At 46.6% G+C, this 20016-nt stretch overlaps 1 protein-coding gene across 1 annotated transcript; it reads left to right on the top strand.

The window, feature by feature from the left end:
• The first annotated feature begins 8467 nt into the window (after positions 1-8467).
• paqr8 (progestin and adipoQ receptor family member 8) lies at positions 8468-14232 on the top strand. The gene is made up of 2 exons (XM_033026096.1): positions 8468-8887; positions 11893-14232. Exon 2 carries the CDS (start codon positions 11901-11903, stop codon positions 12984-12986), a length of 1086 nt encoding a protein of 361 aa, XP_032881987.1. The 5' UTR covers positions 8468-8887; positions 11893-11900; the 3' UTR covers positions 12987-14232.
• The last annotated feature ends 5784 nt before the right edge of the window (positions 14233-20016 follow it).

Below are 20016 nucleotides of genomic sequence, written 5' to 3'. Positions count from 1 at the left end.
AGCTCAGTCAGAGTTGTGACCTCCCCCTCCCCCATCATGCAGAGACTGAGCCACACCCACACATCTGGGTTTATAACCCCTCCCCCCGGAAAAGTTGTGGCCTTCATGGCGTGATTGACAGGAGAGAGATTCTCAACATTTTTTAAACACTAATAACACTTTTTTCATTGATGGGAAGAATTCTCTGCACCTGCTGAGCAGAGGGGGACTGAGTAAGATGGCCAAAAATCACAGCCATAAGTGGTAGCGTTTTATCTAAAATCAATATACAGTGCAAACAGGAAGTAAGTGCATTTGCAGTAGTGCTTTTTAACTTCAAGCCAAAGCACCCAAACCACCATTTGCAGTAAGTAGTGCCTTTCAACTTCAAGCCAAAGCACCCGCCGCCATTTGCAGTAAGAAGTGCCTTTCAACTTCAAGCCAAAGCACCCAAGCCACCATTTGCAGTAAGTAGTGCCTTTCAACTTCAAGCCAAAGCACCCAAGCCACCATTTGCAGTAAGTAGTGCCTTTCAACTTCAAGCCAAAGCACGCAAGCCACCATTTGCAGTACGTAGTGCCTTTCAACTTCAAGCCAAAGCACCCAAGCCATCATCTGCAGTAAGTAGTGCCTTAGGACTTGGAAAATCTGGTAGCTGAAAGTAGTTGGGAGTGATCGACTACATGAGCCATCAAATAGTTCTAGTCCAGGAGCAAAGATATAACCACCTAACAAGCTTTTCCTTGAATATCGCTCAGTCTTCTGACTCCAAGCAGTCCTGGAGTTGTTCCTCTGCCTTCCCTGACCATCTCTGCAGTCTTCACTGCTGGGGGGGTGGTGCTCTTTCATTTCTGCCAATATGCAGGAAGAGGCAGCACAGCCAAATGGTCGGATTTCTCAACATGAAGGGTTTCGGCCCGAAACGTCGCCTATTTCCTTCGCTCCATAGATGCTGCTGCACCCGCTGAGTTTCTCCAGCAATTTTGTGTACCTATGAGAAATAAGCATCCTTGATGGTGGTTTAGCAGTGGTTAAGGTTGTTTGATCCTCTGGTGCTGCAGGACATACGGTAGTTAAGGGTACACAAAAATGCTGGAGAAACTCAGCGGGTGCAGCAGCATCTATGGAGCGAAGGAAATAGGCAACGTTTCGGGCGGAAACCCTTCTTCAGACGGTAGTTAAGCAATGATTTCTTCAGGCTGCCTTAAAGTCCCCGGCAGTGATGGGAAAGGCATCGCTGTATGCCGACTGGTATTTGTTAACCACCGCATGCAGCTTCTCCAGTGCTAGATAAATGTCTGCCTAGGGTTGAATTTGGACCATCACCAGGCTCAAGAATGGCTACTTTCCTACAACCATCAGATTCTCGAACAAACCCACACAACCTTAGGGAGGTACCAGGAGCAGGATGGTTTGAAAATGGAGTATGTGTTGGGAATCAATGACAATAGCTTGTTCCTCCCAATATTTAGTCTTCGAGGCACACAGTACAGAATCACATACCCATCTTCTTTAATACCGCAACAGCTCTTGGTATGGTTGGCCCCAAGTGCTTGGCCAGATGCTTGTTAAATCTATAATTTAACTAGAGAAATCCTGTGTTATCAATTGCTGGATGTCAGCGGAACTAACAACTTGGAGACCGTTTTGCCAAATTCTTGCGCTCAGTCCTTCAAGGCATGTTGGATCTCCCGGTTTCTTCCCTCTTCCCTGTGCCTCACATGAACTTGCATCCATTTCTCCCCTTCCACCCATAATCCTTACTCTGCTTTTACAATTTGTACTTCTGTCCTAACCTCACATCTTTTGTTTTTTCATCTCTGGCTTTTGACCAACCATCTGCCTTTCAAAATTCCTCACTTGTCTCCACCTATCACTCACCAGGCTTTGGCCTGCCCCTCATCTCTTCCAGCTTTCTCCCAACCCCACCACAATCAGTTCTAAGAAGGGTGCCAACACGAAATGTCACCTACCCATGTTCTCCAGAGGTGCTGTCTGACTCACTGAGTTATTCAAGCACTTTTCCTTTTTTTGTAAACCAGCATCTACAGTTCCTGTGTCTACAGCTTCGAGATTGGGTTTCTTAGCTGAAACTGGTGTCACTGGCATGCACATGAAAAGTGACTGTGTTCTTCAGGGACATCCCTAGATGAGGAATGGTGAATGCCAAGGATAGATCTTCAGGTGCCATCGGGAGGAACACTGAATGAAAAATGTGGACTGATTGAAAGATACCACATGGAAACAGCCCTTCAGCCAACCATTGATCACCCATTCACACTAGTTCTGTATTATCCCTCTTGCGCATTCACTCCCTACATACTAGGTGTGTAGGAAGTAACTGCAGATGCTGGTTTACACTGAAGATAGACACAAAATGCTGGAGCATCTCTGCGGGGCAGAGAGAAAGAATGGGTGATGTTTTGGGTCGGGTCTGCAGAAGGGACGACCAGAAATGCCACCCATTCCCCTCCAGAGATGCTGCCTGTCCTGCTAAGTTTACTCTTGCAATTTGTCCCCTACACACTAAAGTCGTCACTCTACAGAGGTCAGTTTGCAGAAGTTACAAACCCGCTTGTCTTTGGGATATGGGAGGAAACCCACCTGGTCACAGGGAGAACGTGCAAACTACACACAAACTGGCTCTGAGGCAGCAGCTGTACCAGGATGTGGGCAGCCTTGTAATCCGCAGCAAGTTTGGGAAGAGTGAGAGGATGGTTGATCCTCGCCACTGTCACACAGGATGTCATTACAGGCTTTAATCAGTCATTTTGATATTGTGTGTGGCGTAGAAATCTAAGGATTGGAACTTAAGAACCAGGAATCACGGGAAAGAGCGACATGAATTTAAGAGTTTGCAACCTGTTCGAGGACCAAAATTGCTTCCGGGTTGAAAGGTGATGTCCATGGATTAGATCTGATGCCTTGCTAATTTGTGCATGGCTCCATTGTGCCCTGAGCTCCAGAACAAGAGATCTAATGAGTTTGGGGGCCCACCTCACTGCAGGGCAGGTTAGGAGAAATCTCCCAGATATGCTCTATAGATTTCATTTAAAATATATCAGTGTAAAGAGTTTATAAGGTTAGTTTTTATACTCAGAGATAACCGCTGTAGCAGCTTTGTGAAGTCAGCTTGTGACTGTGATGTCAGTTATCTGGAAAAGTGTGTCTTTTAAAGCTGCTCTGTGCCTTGCATGGTCTTTATTTTTCCACGATAGCTTGTTATCAATGTGCACCTGGCCACTTGCTCCTGCAAGCCACAGCTTAACTCCACCTGGATTGGCGCAGTTTATCAGTGGTGGGAGCGTGGCCCTCCCATTGAACAAGCGAGTTTAATTGTCCTCGTGCTGGCACTCCGGTCAGTACTCAGCAAATACGGGGTTGGATAAGAGTTGGGAAATCATATTGCAGCTTTATAAAACTGGTTAGGCTGCGTGATGTTCTGGTCACCCCATTACCACAAGGATATGGTGGCTTTGGAGAAGGTGCAGAAGAGGTTTACCAGGATGCTGCCTGGATTAGAGGGTATTGGCCACAAGGAGAGGTTGGACAAACTTGGATTGATTTCACTGGAATGTTGGAGGTGAATGAATGACAGGTCACAGTGAAATTCTTTGCTTGCATACCCAAGGCATGCAATAGTCACCACTTAAATGGCGCTGACAAAGGTACAAAGTATCCAGGTTGAGGAGGGACCTGAGAATCTTATACAATTATGAGGCACAGATTGAGTAGACAGTCAGAAACTTTTTAGAGGGCATAGCTTTATGGTCAGTTTAAAGGAGATGTGCAGGGCAATGTTTTTACATAGAGAATGGTGGTGCCTGGAGCACGCTGCAAAGAATGGTTGTAGAAGCAGTTTTGATAGTGACATTTAGAGGCTTTTAGATAAAACATAATAGCACAAAATAGAGGGATAGGGTTGAGTGGAAAAAATGCAGGCTGTGGAAATTAGTTTAACCTAGCAATGTGTTCAGCATTGTGGGTTGAAGGACCAGGTCCAGTGTTGTATTGTTCAGTGTTATATGTTCTCTAACGACTTCAGCTTTATAATGGGCATAAACATGGGATTGGGATTGTGATCAGGAATGTTTCTGTGTGAGGGAACATTGACGTTTTAAGAGTCAGCTTCATTGTTGAATCTGGAGTCAGATATATTTTAGGCCAGGCAAGGGCAGCAAGATAGCTCCATCTTTCATTTATTTCACGATGGCAAGCCCTAATCAATTGGAAAACAGACTAAGTCTCTGAAGATCTGTGACAAACAATGCTGTAATTTACCTGATGCCATTTCCTCACAATGTCCATCTCTCCAATGAATTCCCCAATGGAGCCGAGCTAATCATCAGGACTAATGGGTGGCTGCTGAACCTACACTCCAAAACCAAACCTCAGTGGTTGAGCGGCAGTGCGCAGATGTTGTTTGTTCATATTCATGTCCATGTCCAGCGGATGAGTTCCACACTTTCCTCACTTTGTTCCCTAAAACACAGGAGAAAATGGGTCTTTCACTCAACATCCATGAATCAAAGATCCTCTTCCAATCTGTCCGCACGCAGGCCCCTCACCCCCAGCAAAGTTCTCTACGAGACCTTTGGAAACATGGTTCACTTCATGTGTATTGGAAGACATTTCTGTGAAGGTGGCCATCCATGAGTGTTTGAAGATAAATACCTCAAACCCAGCACAAAACACATAGTGATACAGTATGGAAACCATCCCTTTGGCACAACTCACAAGTAGCATCCTTGCCCTCCTATATTCCTTGGAGACTTGGACTATTGGAAGTCACCTAGGCAATAGACAATAGGTGCAGGAGTAGGCCATTCGGCCCTTTGAGCCAGCGATCAATGCGATCATGGCTGATCATCCCCAATCAGTACCCCGTTCCTGCCTTCTCCCCATATCCCCTGACTCCGCTATCTTTAAGAGCCCTATCTGGCTCTCTCTTGAAAGTATTCAGAGAACCAGCCTCCACCGCCCTCTGAGGCAGAGAATTCCACAGACTCACAACTCGCTGTGAGAAAAAGTGTTTCCTCGTCTCCGTTCTAAATGGCTTACCCTCTTTTTTTAAACTGTGGCCCCTGGTTCTGGAGAGATATCACTAACACTGAATCCATATTCACTAGAAGAATAAGTGAAACATCACCTTTCTCTCCAACGATAACTCTCAACACCGATCTTTCACTATACTCCTTGTACACTCATGAATGTGCAGCCAAATACCGCTCCAAATCAATTTACAAGTTTGTAGAGGGCTGAATTTCGAACAATGACAAGATGGATTACAGGAAAGGTATAGAGCTTAATAACGTGTGTCTTAATAACAACTTCTCAATGCCAGCAAAAACAAAGGAGCTAGTTATTAGCAGGGTGGAGTATCAATGGTGCTGAAGTGCCCGAAGGTCAAGAGCTTCAAATTCCTTGGTGTAAATATCACCTACATTTTGTCCTGATACAACTGCATTGACACTGCAACCAAAAAAGGACACTTCTACTTTCTCTGAAGACTCAGGAAATTTAACATTTTTCTAATGGCACCACAGAAAGTATCCTATCGAATGCGCCACAGCTTGATTTGGCAACTGCTCTGGCCAAGGCAGAAGAGAGTTAAGGTTACAGCCCAGCCAGTCTTGTAAACAGCCTCCCCACCCCATCTACATAGTATGCTGCCTCGGGAAGGCTGCCAGCATAATCAAGAACCACTTACACCCTGGTCATTCCCTTTTTTCCCCCTCGCCCATCAGGCAAAATATATAAAAGCTTAAAAGGACACACCACCAAATTCAGGGACGGCTTTCCCATGGTTGAATGGACCTCTCACAAGCTTGGGATGAATTCTCGATCTTCCAATCTACCTCGTCCTTGCACTTTTTTTAACCTGCACTTTCTCTATTCTGTAACACTATATTCTGCACTCTGTTTTCTTTCTCTTTGCGATACCTGCTGTTGTACTTGTGTATGATTTAATTGTACTTGTGGTATGATTGACCTAGATATCACGCAAACATTTTTTTTACTGTTTCTTGATATATATGACAATAATAAAACAATGCCAATACCAACACCAATACCAGCATTACTGAGACAAATGCCCAGTGTGAAGCCTGATCAGCCTCAAAGGGCAGGGTACATCATTCACATGATCAACATCAGCTTCCAGAAGCACTCTATTTTAAGTTATGAGAAAGGAACAAATTAACAGGTGGACAGCGAAAATGATGCATGAATGTGCTAAAATCCTTAAATGACCAACATCCCACTGACTGCAAGAAGTCCCTGGCTCCTGAGAGTTCAAAGTGGGAAAGGAGCATTTGGGAAGGCATTGAGAACCTTGATCTATATCTCAGGAGCACACAAGCCTGGTGAAGCCCAAAGTCCCTGTTCACTCTCGTCTGGGTCAGCAGATTTCATTCACTTGTTTCAAAAAAGTTTTGTAACAAAGTACGACTGGTCTACATGTACAGGTCCTAAACTGGGGCATGGCTGAAGAAAAGGCCTGACCCAATATGCCCCCTATCCATTTCCTCCAGAAATTCTGCCTGCTCCTCTGAGTTACTCCATCACTTTGTATTTCACCAAAGATTCCAGCATCTGCAGTTTATTTTGTCTCCGAGGGTAATTTTGATGGTATACAGAATTTTGCAAAGGTCAATGGGGTTATTAGCAGGTGAAGAAGGGTGAGTTCAGAGCCAGCATCTTCCTGTAAATAAGGGGAAGGTTTGCAGGATTAAAGAACACTGGCTAGTGAGGACTATTAAAGTTCTGATCAGGGGAAAGAAGGATTGGTTTATCTAGTTCAACTGGGCAAGTGGGTCAAGGAGTTGAAGATCGAATTTAACTGAAAGACATGGATTTTGGAAAGTTAAACCATGGCAGGACTTGCACAGTGAATGGTAGGAGCCTGGAGAGTGACGTGGAACAGAGGGATCTGTGAGTACAAGTATATAATTCTCTGATACTGGTAATGCAGGTAAACAAAGTGGTGAAGAAGGTATATGTTATGCATACCTGCATTAGAAGGGGAATTGTGTACAAAAGTTGGGACATAATGTTACAGCTGTTCAAGGCATTGGTGAGACCGCACCTGGAATATTGTGTGCAGATCCAATTGCCATGCCATAGGAAGGATGTCATTAAACATGTTACTGAGACTGGTGGGGTTGAGTTGTAAGGAGAGACTGGATCAGCTGAGACGGTTTACTTTAGAAGGAAGAAAGCTGAAGAGCAACCTTATAGAGGCATATAAAATTATGAAGGACATAGTGTAGCTGTCACAGTCTTTTTTCCAGGGCAAGTGAAATATAAAATGAGAAGGCCTCAAGGTGAGGGGGAAGATTTAATGGGAATCTGAGGAGCAAGTGTTTTCCCATAGTGTGTTGGGTGTATAGAACAAATTGCAGAGGAAGTCATCGAGGCAGGTACAGTAACAATATTTCAAAGATATTTGGTCTAGTACATGGATCGGAAAGGTTGCGGGAACATGGCCAAAAGCAGATTAGATCTGCGAAGCTATGAATCTAGTTTTTATTGGAACATAGGAGGTAGATGAGGCAAGTAACTTACAGCATTCAAAAGACATTTGGACAGCTGCATGGCTAAGAATAGTTTGGAGATATATGGGCCAAATGTGGGCTAATGGAACTATGCTAGGTGAGGCATCTTGTTCGGCATGGCTGAAGGCTTGCTTCCATGCTGGATGACTATGAGTCTATAACTTGTTGTAGAGCCCACATTTAGGAACCTGTTCACTGCAAAGTTTCTTTACTTGTCCGTCCCCCAATTGCACCACACCCCACCCTGGTTCGTGCTTGGGTTTACTGGGTAATAGGAACGGAGAGGCCTGGTCTCAACTCGATAGTTTCTGCTGTCAGGCACAGATATGTCTAGAGGTGGAGTTCAGCACTGAGACACTTTTAAAATGGGATCAGCACCAAGGAAGAGAGAGAGGGGGGGGGGGGGGGGGGCGGGAGAGGGGAAGGAGGGGGAAATAGGAGCAGGATGGGGAACCATCCCCTGGTTCTGGACTCCCCCAACATCAGGAACATTTTATCATGCATCTACCCTGTCCAAAGCTCTAAGAATTTTATATGTTTCTATAAGATCCGCTCTCATCCTAAATTCCAGCGAATACAAGCCTAGTCGACTTGTTCTTTCATCATATGTCAGTCCTGCCATCCCGGGACTTAACCTGGTGAACATACGCTGCACTACCTCAATAGCAATAATGTCCTTCCTCAAATTAGGAAAAATTCCCTAAATTGCACACTATACTCCGGGTGCGGTCTCACCAGGGCCCTGTACAACTGCAGTAGGGAGAGAGAGGGGAAGGGAGAGGGGAGAGATGAGAGGAAGGAATAAAGATTCAGGGAGCCTGTTGCTTTAAGAGGCAATGGGAGGGGAGTGCAGTGTCTATATGGGCACTGGCCCTAACACACTCGCACAGCAACCGCTTTGTCACTATGGGTTTCCATGGCAACAGTCAGACATCAGAATTGGGATTTGCGCAGCCTCAGTCTGCCAGGCCAACACCACGGATTACTGATTAGGAGATTTCTCGCATTCCCCAAGAATGAAATCCTCTCGTTCCAGAAAACACCAGCATCCCCATAATCTGCCAGCTTCACTGTGGTTTAGTAGTGTGGAGTTTGATTCAGAAACTCCTCATGACTTCTTGTCACTGGGATATTGGCCAATATCCTGACTCGTTTCAGTGCCTCTGTGAGTAAGCTGTGGCTTGGGGAGTTTCTGTAAAGTTTTCTCTTCATTGTTAATTCTCACCCAGACGACCTCTGAATTTGGAGAATGCCCTCTCCCCTTTAGCCGTGGTGGTGTTGGAAGCAGAGACGTACGGGTTGAAGAGACAGAGTGCAGCCCGCACTCGACGGCAGGGAAGGCGCTCCACCAGGTCAGTAACACTGGAGTGCAGCTCCTCGAGAGCAGTGAGGGCAGCTGAGGGGAGGGGGGGTGAGTGGCTTGGCATGTCTGAGAGGGGGACCGGAGGGGGTCTCAGTGTTTGAGAGGGGCCGGTGTGAGGGCTCAGTGTCTGAAAGGGGTCCTAGTGGGGGCTCAGTGGTTGTGAGGGGCCGAGGGGTTCGGACTGTCTGAATGGAGCTGGAGCGAGGGTTTGGATTGCCAGAGAGGGGCTGGAGTGGGGGTTCGTGAGAGGGGCTAGAGATGGGGGCCCGGAGTGCCTGAAAGGGACATGAGGGGGGGGGGGGGGGGGGTAGTGTCAGAGTGCCTGACAGTAGCGCCGGGGGAGGTGAGAGGGCTCAGTGTCTGAGGGTCGGGTTCATTCAGACTGAGAGGGACTGGGGGGGATTAGTGCAGAGGGATCATGGCAGAGGACTCGGAATGACATAGGGAGGGGGGGGGATGTCGTGCGTTTAATGTGAATTAATCTGTAGTCAGTATTGTTGGGGTCAGAGACAATGTGGGAGAGGGAGCCAGAGATTAGTTTAATTTGGCATCATGTTGGATGAATAGCCTGTTCCTGCGCATCCTTGTTCTACGTCCCAGGGTCTCTGAGGGATAGCCTGGTTGCTCACTGGGTGGTGTTCAGTGTGTCCACTTCGGGCTTCAGAGTATCAGGGAGGTCTGGTGTGGACAGTATCACAGGGCTCAGAGGTCAGTGCACATGGAGTGAAGTTTCTGATGAGTCATAGTATAAGGTGTAGGGATAGTGTGGGGTCAGAGCCTCAGTATGGAAGGATCTGGAAGGTAACTCTGGGTCGGGTTCACGAAGAGGTGCTCAATTACTGGACTGTTCCAGAGTTCTGGAGGCAAGAGGCTGGACTAGTTGCCACTCTGTACCTAACCTCGCCCTGTGCATGGAAGGAGAATCCTTTAGTAATGTTGCTCACAAGCAGAAACCCAACTCCCCCCCATTTTCCCTCCCTCGGTCTGTCCGGTTCAGGAGAGCTCAACTGCCTCTCCCACGGAAATTCCCAGAGCATTCTTTTCCTGATGTCATTGTCAGCTTGGCTCGGGGTTAGAGGCTCCTGGAGGTGAGATTGACCTCTTCCCACCCTCGGAAGAAGATGCAAGAAGATTAGGAAGATGTTTCCATTCCTGTACGCGAGTGTTTCCAAACAGCTTTGTCCATTACTCTTTTACTGGTGTTTCCTTTGGCATCTACTTGAGTCACCCTGAGAATTGAAATTCTCATATCCACGCACTGGAGTTACTCTGTGAGCCGGCATCTGCTGAAGTTAATCCGAGAGCCAGTGTTCCTATTACCGTAGGCTGCATTTTCCCTGGAACCTGGTGTTCCCACTGCCATCTGATGGGATTGCTCTGCAGAGGCAGAGTGTGCTGGGATTCAGAGGATGGGACAGGTAGAGGTGAGGAAGGAGAGAGTGGGAGAGAAGTACATTTGAACAGGAACATGGAAAGGATAGGTTTAGAGGGATATGTGCCAAATGCAGGCAGATAGGACTAGTATAGATTGGACATGTTGGTCAGTGTGGGCAAGTTGGGCCAAAGGGCCTGTTTTCCTGCTGTATGATTCTATAACTGTGTGTGAGAGAGAGAGAGAGAAAGACGTTGAAAGGGAGACCACCAGAGTAAGGAGGGGAGAAGAAAGGAAGTGAATACTGCTGGGGTATCTGGTTTTGCGGCGTTCTTGGTGTACAAGGAGAATCTAACAGATCCCTTGGCCAAGAAACCCATGGCACGCCACAGGTCTTCAACTTTCCCCGGAGCCATTAATACTGTTTTCCATGGACCAAGTTGTCACCAGTGTACTGCTTCTAAATTGCATGTTTGATATCTCGGTGACTCCTGTGCCAGTAATAGCTGGAACTGGAAATGGTATGTTATGCATGGCACTTGAGGAGGGAGTTACACAGACAGGCAAGGGGGAGGTCACAGGGAGAATGTAAAAACTCCACACGGACATTGCCAGCGGATGGGATCGAACCCAGGTCTCTGGAACTGCGAGGCTCAGCGGCATCTGCTGCAACAGTGGCCTCCCAGGGAGGACAGGCTGGAGGACAGTGAGTTAAATCATAGTTTTATCATCATAGTCATAGAGCTGTTTAGCACATAAACAGACCCTTCAGCCCAACTTGTCCATGACCACAAAGTCGGCATTCTGGACTAGTCTTGTTTCCCTGCATTTGGCCCATATCGACTAAACCCTTCCTATCCATGCATCTGTCCAAATGTCTTATAAAAGTCATAACCATATGCATTTCGATAACTTCCTCTGGCAGCTCATTCCAGATACGGACTAGGTGAAAATATTGCCTCTAAAGTAACCTCTTAAATCTCTCCCCTCTCCCCTCTCCCCTTCTAGTTACACTCCCCTATCCTGGAAATAAGACCGTGGTATTCACTTTATCCATACTCCTTGTGATTTTGTATACTTCATTAAAGTCACCCCTCAGCCAAGGAAAATGTCCATCCTATCCAGCCTCGAGCTGGAATGTCCCAGTAACATTCTGGTGGATGTTGCCTTAGTCCTTTCTAAATGACATCCATCCTATAGATGGAACTGCACACAGTCATGGATGGAAAGCAGGCAATGAAAGGCCTGAATGGCCTCAGTCTGCGTCTTGGCCCGTGATTCTGCAAGGGATTGGGTGGTGGAGCTGGGTCTTGTATCCCTGTCACCATTTAAATCCTTTGTTCCTCCTCAGGCAATTGAACCATCCTACCAACAACCAGAGAGCTACTACCTACCTCATTGGAGACCGTCAGACTATCTTTGATCGAACTTTACTGGACTTTATCTTGCACTAAACGGTTATTCACGTTATCCCCTTTATCATGTAACGGTATACTGTGGATGGCTCAATTCTAATCATGTATTGTCTTTCCGCTGACTGGTTAGCACGTAACAAAAAAAACCCACTGTACCTCAGTACACGTGACAATAAACTCAGCTCCTCTCCACTCCTCCCTCTACAGGTGTCCAGATGGTTTGTGAAATGAAACTGAAGAACTCTCTTGGGGCCAACACGGACGGCAGCATCTTGGAGAGGATCAGCGCCATCGCCATCAACCCTCAGCAGGTCCTGGAGGATGTCCTGCCCAAAGTGCCCAGAACAGTGAGGGTGTCCGACGTGCCCAAGCTCTTCCGTGAGCCGTACATCCACAGTGGCTACCGTCCAGTGGAGCAGGACTGGAAGTACTACCTGTTCAGCCTCTTCCAGCGGCACAACGAGGCTCTCAACGTGTGGACCCACCTGCTGGCGGTCCTGCTGCTCCTTGTCCGCTTCTTCATCTTCCTGGGGACGGCGTCGCCTTTCCCCACCGTCTACAGCCTGCCTCTCTGCTTCTTTATCGTGGCCTGTGTCGTTTACTTGTCCTGCAGCGTGCTGGCCCACCTCTTCCAGTCCAAGTCCGAACTGGCTCACTATTCTTTCTACTTCCTGGACTACGTGGGGGTGGGCACCTACCAGTATGGCAGCGCCCTGGCACACTACTACTACTGCGCCGAGACGGAGTGGTTCCAGATGAATCGCCCCTACTTCCTGCCCCTGTCTGCCCTCTTCGGCTGGCTCTCCTGCATCGGCTGCTGTTACTCCAAGATGCACTTCCAGCGCCCGTACCCCATCACCCGCAAGGTATGTCAGGTGGTGCCCGCCTTCCTGGCCTACGTCCTGGACATTAGCCCCATCGTGCACCGGATCGGCACCTGCTGGGCTGCCGGGTGCGCCGACGAAGCCATCTGGTACCACAGTCTGCAGATCATCATGTTCGTGGTGGCCTCTTGCTTCTTCTCCTACCCCGTGCCGGAGAAGTACTTCCCGGGGAGCTGCGACATCGTGGGGCAAGCCCACCAGATCTTCCACGTCTTCCTGGCCCTGTGCACGCTGGCCCAGCTGGAGGCAGTGCTGCTCGACTACCGGGGCCGGCGTGAGCTGCTGTCGGCGCGGGGTGACCAGGACACCATCTACACCGCCTGCAGCCTCTTCGTGCTGCTGCTGTTCTGCAGCGGCCTCTCGGCGCTCTACCTGCGTGGAGTCATCAAGCGGCGGCTGCGGAAGAGAGGCGACTGAACGCCCGGCCGGGTGCCTGGCGCAGTCCCGTCTTTATCTGAGGATCTGTCTATGCTCTAACAAATTAATGTTGTGTGTGAATACATGCAGATCTCCAAGGGTTCAGCCGACTCCTGGCTTTGGTTTATTGGTTGCCCGGAGGAAAGGGGGTTGGGGGAATCCTGGATCTGCCATTGACTGGGGTTGTGGTAGATCACCCTGCGGTGATGGCAGCACACAGCTCTAATAGAGTGGCTGATATAGGAGCTGTTGGAGCCAGCCCGCTATTCCTCAGTACATGGGCACTCAGGCCGGTGGTCTCCTCCGGGGGATGCCTGAACAGCTGTACTGCAAAGAGTTCAGGCTGGGGGCCTCCAGGTCCTGCAGGAGAAGGAGCATGAAAGCTGGGCTGTCCTTGCCCCAGTTATGTGTGTGGGACAGTGAGGAAGTCACTCTGTTTCTAACCTAGAAGTGTGTGAAGGGACAATGTTAGAGGAAACTTCGCTTTGTTTGTAACCCTGGATGTGTATGATGGGACAGTGTAAAGAGAGCTTCATTCCGTATCTAACCCTAGGAATGTGTGTCGGGAGATCGTGGAGGGAGCTTCAAACACTGGGGCTGTCTGATTGAACAGTGTAGAGGGAGTTTCACTCTATCTAATGTGCCCTTTGAGTGTGTGATGGGGTGGTGTTAGTGGAGCTATACTCTGTACCTAATCCATGCTGTATCATAGAAAATTTCCAGCTAAAAAAAAACCTGGTCCTGATGAAATAGAGCACCCTGGCCTAATCCTATCTAGCATCTGTCGGTCCATATCTCTACAGATTACACGTCCAAGCTCCAAAAAAGCAGTGAGTTCTAGACTCGTACCACGCTCTGGATGAAAAAAATTACGTCATCTCCCCTCTCAACCTTCCAGCGATTAGGTTTTAATCCATATCCCTTGGCTTTATCAACCCTCAGTTTGTGTTATATAGTGACTTGAATGTGAATGTAAAAGGAATCATCTGTAGATTACATGAAAATTAGTGGTGGCTTGGATAGTGTGAAGAAGGTTGTCGAAGACAACACTAGGCTATAGATCAAATGGAAAGCTGAGTAGGGTTTAGGCAGATGAAATTTAGTCTTGACCAGTGCAAGGTGATTCATTTTGAGAGGTCAAGGAAAGGTAGGATGTGACCAATAAATGGTAGGGTGCTAAGGATTGCTGATCAACAATGATACCCTGGGTAGGAAGGAACTGCAGATGCTGCTTTACACCAAAGATAGGCACAAAATGCTGGAGTAACTCAGTAGGTCAGGCAGCATCTCTGGAGAAAAGGAATAGGTGGCTGCCTTGGACGTGAAACGTGACCTATTCCTTTTCTCCAGAGATGCTACATGACCTGCTGAGTTACTCAGCATTTTGTATGCATCTTCAATGAGACTCTGGCGTTCAAGTCCCCTGTTCCTTGCAAGTGGCAACATACGTAGTGGCATAGAATACAAGATTGGTTGAATTTATTATATTGCAAATTTCTAAAAAGAAACATCTTGGCCAACACTTGGAGTACTGTATGCAGTTTTGGTCACCACACTAGGAAGGATGTGACTGCACAGGAGAGAACGCAGAAAAGATTCACCAAGATATTGTAGACTCGAGGGACTGCAGATGCTGGCTAACAAAAAACAAGACACAGTGCTGGTTTAACTCAGCGGGTCTGGCAGCATCTCTGGAGAACATGTTGTGGGTGGGGACTCTTCATCAGACATTGTAGTAAGGGTGAGAGGAGAGATGGGGGTGGGACAGAGCCTAGAATGTGATAATAGGATACAGGTGAGGGAGATCACGTATTCATTTTCTCCAGAGGTGCTCCCTGACCCACTGAGTTACTCCAGCATTTTGTGTATCTTGGGTCCTCAGCACCATGTGGGACTCCACAGAATTTGCCCACTCATTACACTTCTCAAATTCCCGGGTACTAATGTGGTGGCAACGTTGAAGTAGGTCACATCGCGCACTAGCACAGCCATGAGTTGAAGAGCAAGAAGTTGTGATCGGACAACTTCAGAAGCTCCTTTCTTACTTGCAGCTGGCACTTCGGTACAGCCCTTGGCGTGTTCTCTGCTGCTGACCATCGACCATCCCTTTACACTTAGCCTATGTTAATCTTATCTTTTAGTCTTCCAGAAGTCACGCCAACGTCCTCAACCCCAAATTTTACCACTCAGCCACACACGAGGGGTAATTTACAGCCGTCGTTGAAGTTAAACACTAACGGAATTTAGAGAGCAGAAAATGGGTCTTTTGCCCCAATTTGTCCAAATGTCTTCCAGAATTCATCCCATGTGACTGGATTAGGCCCATATTCCTCCAAACCTTTCCTCAAAATGAACTTGTCCAAATGTTTTTTAAACGTAAGTGTACAAGTGTGATAGAGGTACAAGTAAGTGAGGAGGAAGGGTTTGGATTTTTGATGAGGGAGAATCTAACAACAGTGCTGAGAGAAGATATTTTGGGGTAATCGTCCAGTGAAGGCTATAGGGGAAGAACTTGGAAACGAACAGGGGATCCTTGTTTGATGGCACTGTATTATAAACTTTATTAAATGTGTCCAAGACGGCTTCCTTATTTAATATCGAGAGACTCCTACTAGACAGGATGTATCATTGGTCCTCCTCTTCGGAACATGGTAGGTCAAGTGACTGAAGTGTTGCTGGGGGAGCACTATAGGATCAGTGACCATAATTCTACAGGGAAAGGTAGAACTAGTCCACAATTTAGCGTCCTAAATTGGGACACAGCTGATTTTGTAGGTGTTCGGATGGAACTTTCAGAGGTCAATTGAGTGAGACTGTTTTCGATCAGAAGACACGTAAGTACGAGGCTTGTGTGTGATGTCAGGCTTTCAAGGTCAGCATGTTCCTGTTGGAATGAAATGTAAGGCTGGCATGTTCTGGGAATGCTAGTTAACAAGGAAATATTGAGGCACTGAACAGGAAAAATTGAGGCATATGTCAGGTTTAGGCATCCCTCGAGCTAATCCCTCAAGAAGTATAAGAAGCACAGGAGAACATTAAGGGGAATTTTAGGAGGGCAAAAATAGAGCATGATATGGATCTGGCAGGCAAGGTAAAGAAGAGTTACAGGTTATCCATTGGCTTGTACTCGCTAGAATTTAGAAGATTGAGGGGGGATCTCATAGAAACTTACAAAATTCTTAAGGGGTTGGACAGGTTAGCTGCAGGAAGATTGTTCCCGATGTTGGGGAAGTCCAGGACAAGGGGTCACAGTTTAAGGATAAAGGGGAAATCCTTTAGGACCGAGATGAGAAAAACATTTTTCACACAGAGAGTGGTGAATCTCTGGAACTCTCTGCCACAGAAGGTAGTTGAGGCCAGTTAATTGGCTATATTTAAGAGGGAGTTAGATGTGGCCCTTGTGGCTAAAGGGATCAGGGGGTATGGAGAGAAGGCAGGTACATGATACTGAGTTGGATGATCAGCCATGATCATATTGAATGGTGGTGCAGGCTCGAAGGGCCGAATGGCCTACTCCTGCACCTATTTTCTATGTTTCTATGAGTATTGTGTTCAGTTTTGGTCATCCTTTCAGCTAGAAAGAGTTCAGAGAAGATTTACGAGGATGTTGTGAGGACACGAGGGCCTGATATAGCGACGTTGGGCAGGGTAGGACTTTATTCCTTGGAGTGGAGGAGGCTGAGGGATGAACTTGTAGATGTGTATAAAATTTATGAGTTAAATAGGTTGGGTAATATACAGTGTGTAGGAAAGAACTGCAGATGCTGGTTTAATCGAAGATAGACACAAAATACTTGAGTAACTCAGCAGGACAGGCAGCATCTCTGGAGAGAAGGAATGGGTGACGTTTCAGGTCGAGACCCTTCTTCAGACATCGGGTAATATACAGAGTCTTTTCCCCGGGGTAGGGGAATCAAGAAGTAGGGGGCATGGGTTTAAGATGAGACGAGATTGATTTAATAGGATTCTGAGAGACAACATTTTCACACTGAGTGGTGGATATATGGAAGTAGACCAGATGAAGTGGTTGAGGCAGATACAATAACAACATTTAAAAGACATTTGGACTGATGCTTGGATAGGAAATGTTTAGGGCCAAATGGTACCAGCTTGGATGGGGAATCTTAGTATTAATGAGCTGGGCAGAAGGAGCTGTATGACACTATGACTGAGGTGCATTAATGGTGTGCTGTAGGGATTGGTGCTGGGCTCATTATTGTTCATCATTTATTCAAACGATTTGCATAAGAATGTACAAAGCATTCTTTACAGCAGCAAAGCAGTAACTTTACAGATGATACACTAAAATAAATTATAGATAGTGAAGAATGTTATTCTAATTTAGAGTGGGATCGTGATCAGCTTAGTAAGTGGGCTGAGGCAATTGCATTTGATTCTGGTAAATGTGACGTGTTGTATTTTGCAAGTCAAACCCATGTAGTGAATGGTGGGGCCCTGGAGTGCATTGTAGAACAGAGGGACCTATAATTACAAGTATATAGGTCCTTGAAAGTGGTCTCACAAGTAGACAGGGTGGTGAAGAAAGTATCTGGCATGCTGGCCCTCATAAGTCAGAGTACTGAGTACAGGTATTGGGACATTATGTTGCAGTTGTACATGACATTAGTGAGACCCGCACCTGGAGTATCATGTACATTTATGTTTACCTTGCTATAAGAAATGCATCATTAAGCTGGAAAGAGCGCCAAGTGAACTTACAAGAATTTTGCCAGCACCTGAGGTGTCAGCTCCAGGGAGAGCTTGACGAGGCTAGGACTTTATTCCTTGAAGCATAGGAGACTGAGGGGTGACTGTATGGAGATGTTTGAAATGATGAGGGACATAGATCAGGTGAACACACACTCCTTTTTTCCTAAGGAATGGAATAAAGACCAGAGGGCACAGATTTAAGGTGACTGGGGAATGTATAAAAATGACCTGAGGGGCAACTACTTCACACAGAGGCAATGCATAAATGGAACAAGCTGTCAGAGAAAGTGTTTGAGGTAGGTATAATGGCTTTTAAAAGACAATTAACCAGTTACATGGATATGAAAAATTTAGATATGGATCAAACCCAAACAAATGAGAGTAACTTACATGGACATCTTGATCAGCATGGGCTGAATGGCCTGTTTCCACAACTAAGAAATTGATTCCACCAGCCAGCCTAATTTGTATCCAATTGGATAGCATCCAATATAATCTAACCATCAGTGTGGGTCCTTGTCAAAGGCCTTACTGAAGTCCTTGTAGACAATGCCTCCTAGGATTCTCCTAACGTATCTGCCAAAATGTTCTCGTGTCCTCGTTTTGTCCTCCCTATTTATCTCAAGTGCCCTATCCCCAAGGAACTTCATTGATCCTAACTGCACATCACATTTACCTCCTGTTTGTAGAAATTGACCAAGACGCTCTTAATCAGAAGTGGAAGGCACTGGTGTTGGTTCACAGTTGGAAGGTTTCAATGATTCTCCTGGTTTCTTTGTTTTGTTTATCACATGTGGGGACACAATTGCTTCATTCTTTCTTGCAGCTGTGAATTCAATCCAGCATTTGAAAGTGCTCACTGCTGCTGACTTTTCTTTTACTTGATTATTGTCCAACTTATTTTGAATTTTCAGATTGGATATGACAGGATTCACCTTTGTAGTAACTACCAATCTAGGCACACTGGCTGGCTGAGTGACAAAGTTCAAAGTTCAAATTTATTTTGGTCACATACACCTTTCGGTGTAGTGAAATTCTTTTTGCCATGCAGCACATAAAAAAAGAATACAACATAACAATAAAAGATAGTTTCAACATCAAAACATCCCCCCACAATGGTTCCCATTGTGGGGAAAGGCACAAAGTCCAGTCCCATCCCCGAGTCCACCCATAGTCGGGCCTCCTTACTCGAGACCGTGGCTTCCGGAGCCGACAGGGCCGCGCCGAATGGAAAGTTCAGCGCCGCCGCCCGCAGCCGCTCCACAGACCCGCAGCTTCGCAACGGACCCATCTCCAGTTCAAGTGCTTCCTTACAATCATTGACCAAGATGCTGTTCGTCAGAAGTAGAAGGTGCTGATGTCTGAGAAGTATTCAAAGACTATCCCTTGTTTTTTCGTTTTTTTGTTTTGCTTGTCCCGTCTTGGAGACTCCATTAAGTCACTAATGCAGAACCTATCTAGAACGAGTCGCAGGACTCTTGACTCACACTTTGTTCTCTGCACTGATTAGACTGGTGAAGCTGGATATCTGGAGTCTACTTGCCCCCGAGTGGGGCCAGCAGCTCAAAGCCACGGCTGCGTGTCCGAGCGGTGTCAGAGACGCCATATTCACGGCACCTCCATGCTCGGCCTCGCCATCTTGTAGAACTGCACAAAGCAGTCAAACTCAAACTCTAGGGCAGACTTGCAGAGCGACGAGTAACACTATAGAATGGTATTTGCCAAAGAGAAGGACATGGAGAGTAGAAGCGAGGTGACACTTTCAATACTGATCCAAGGAAAGGCTCTTCTCTCATCCATTCCAATCACTCCACTCTTTTAAATCTCTATTCTAAGTTGTGTATGGTTTGATTGTAATCATGAAATGGATCATTTACCTAGAAGCACACAAACAATGTTTTTTACTGTATCTTGGTCTACATGTCATTAATAAACCGATACCAACAGTTCCAATATTCTTGGGCATGATGATATCAAGAATGATGAGGTGTTGGGACTCTCGAAGAACATTAAGGCAGATAACACCCAGGACTTGCGAGCTGTTGCATTTTGGTAGGCAAAACAAGGGCAGCAATTACATCGTAAATGATATGGGCTGTCGGGAGTGTTTTTGAAACAAGGAGACCTGGGGTTCAGGTATATTGTACCATGAAAGTGGCGACACAGGTGGATAGGGAGGTAAAGAAGGCAGTTGGCACAGTTCACCTTCATCGGTCAGGGTATTAAGATTTATGAGATTGTTACTGGGTCTGGAGGGTTTGCGCTATAAGGAGAGGCTAGATAGACTGGGTATTTTTTTACTTAATAGCGTTAGAGGCTG

This window comes from Amblyraja radiata, chromosome 8, assembly GCF_010909765.2.
Source record: "Amblyraja radiata isolate CabotCenter1 chromosome 8, sAmbRad1.1.pri, whole genome shotgun sequence".
NCBI lineage: Eukaryota > Metazoa > Chordata > Chondrichthyes > Rajiformes > Rajidae > Amblyraja > Amblyraja radiata.
This window is presented reverse-complemented; position numbering and strand designations above follow the sequence as displayed.

What these genes read in the sequence shown, in the direction of transcription:
- paqr8 (XM_033026096.1), top strand. Translation starts at nt 11,901, where the DNA reads ATGGTTTGTGAAATGAAACTGAAGAACTCTCTTGGGGCCAACACGGAC.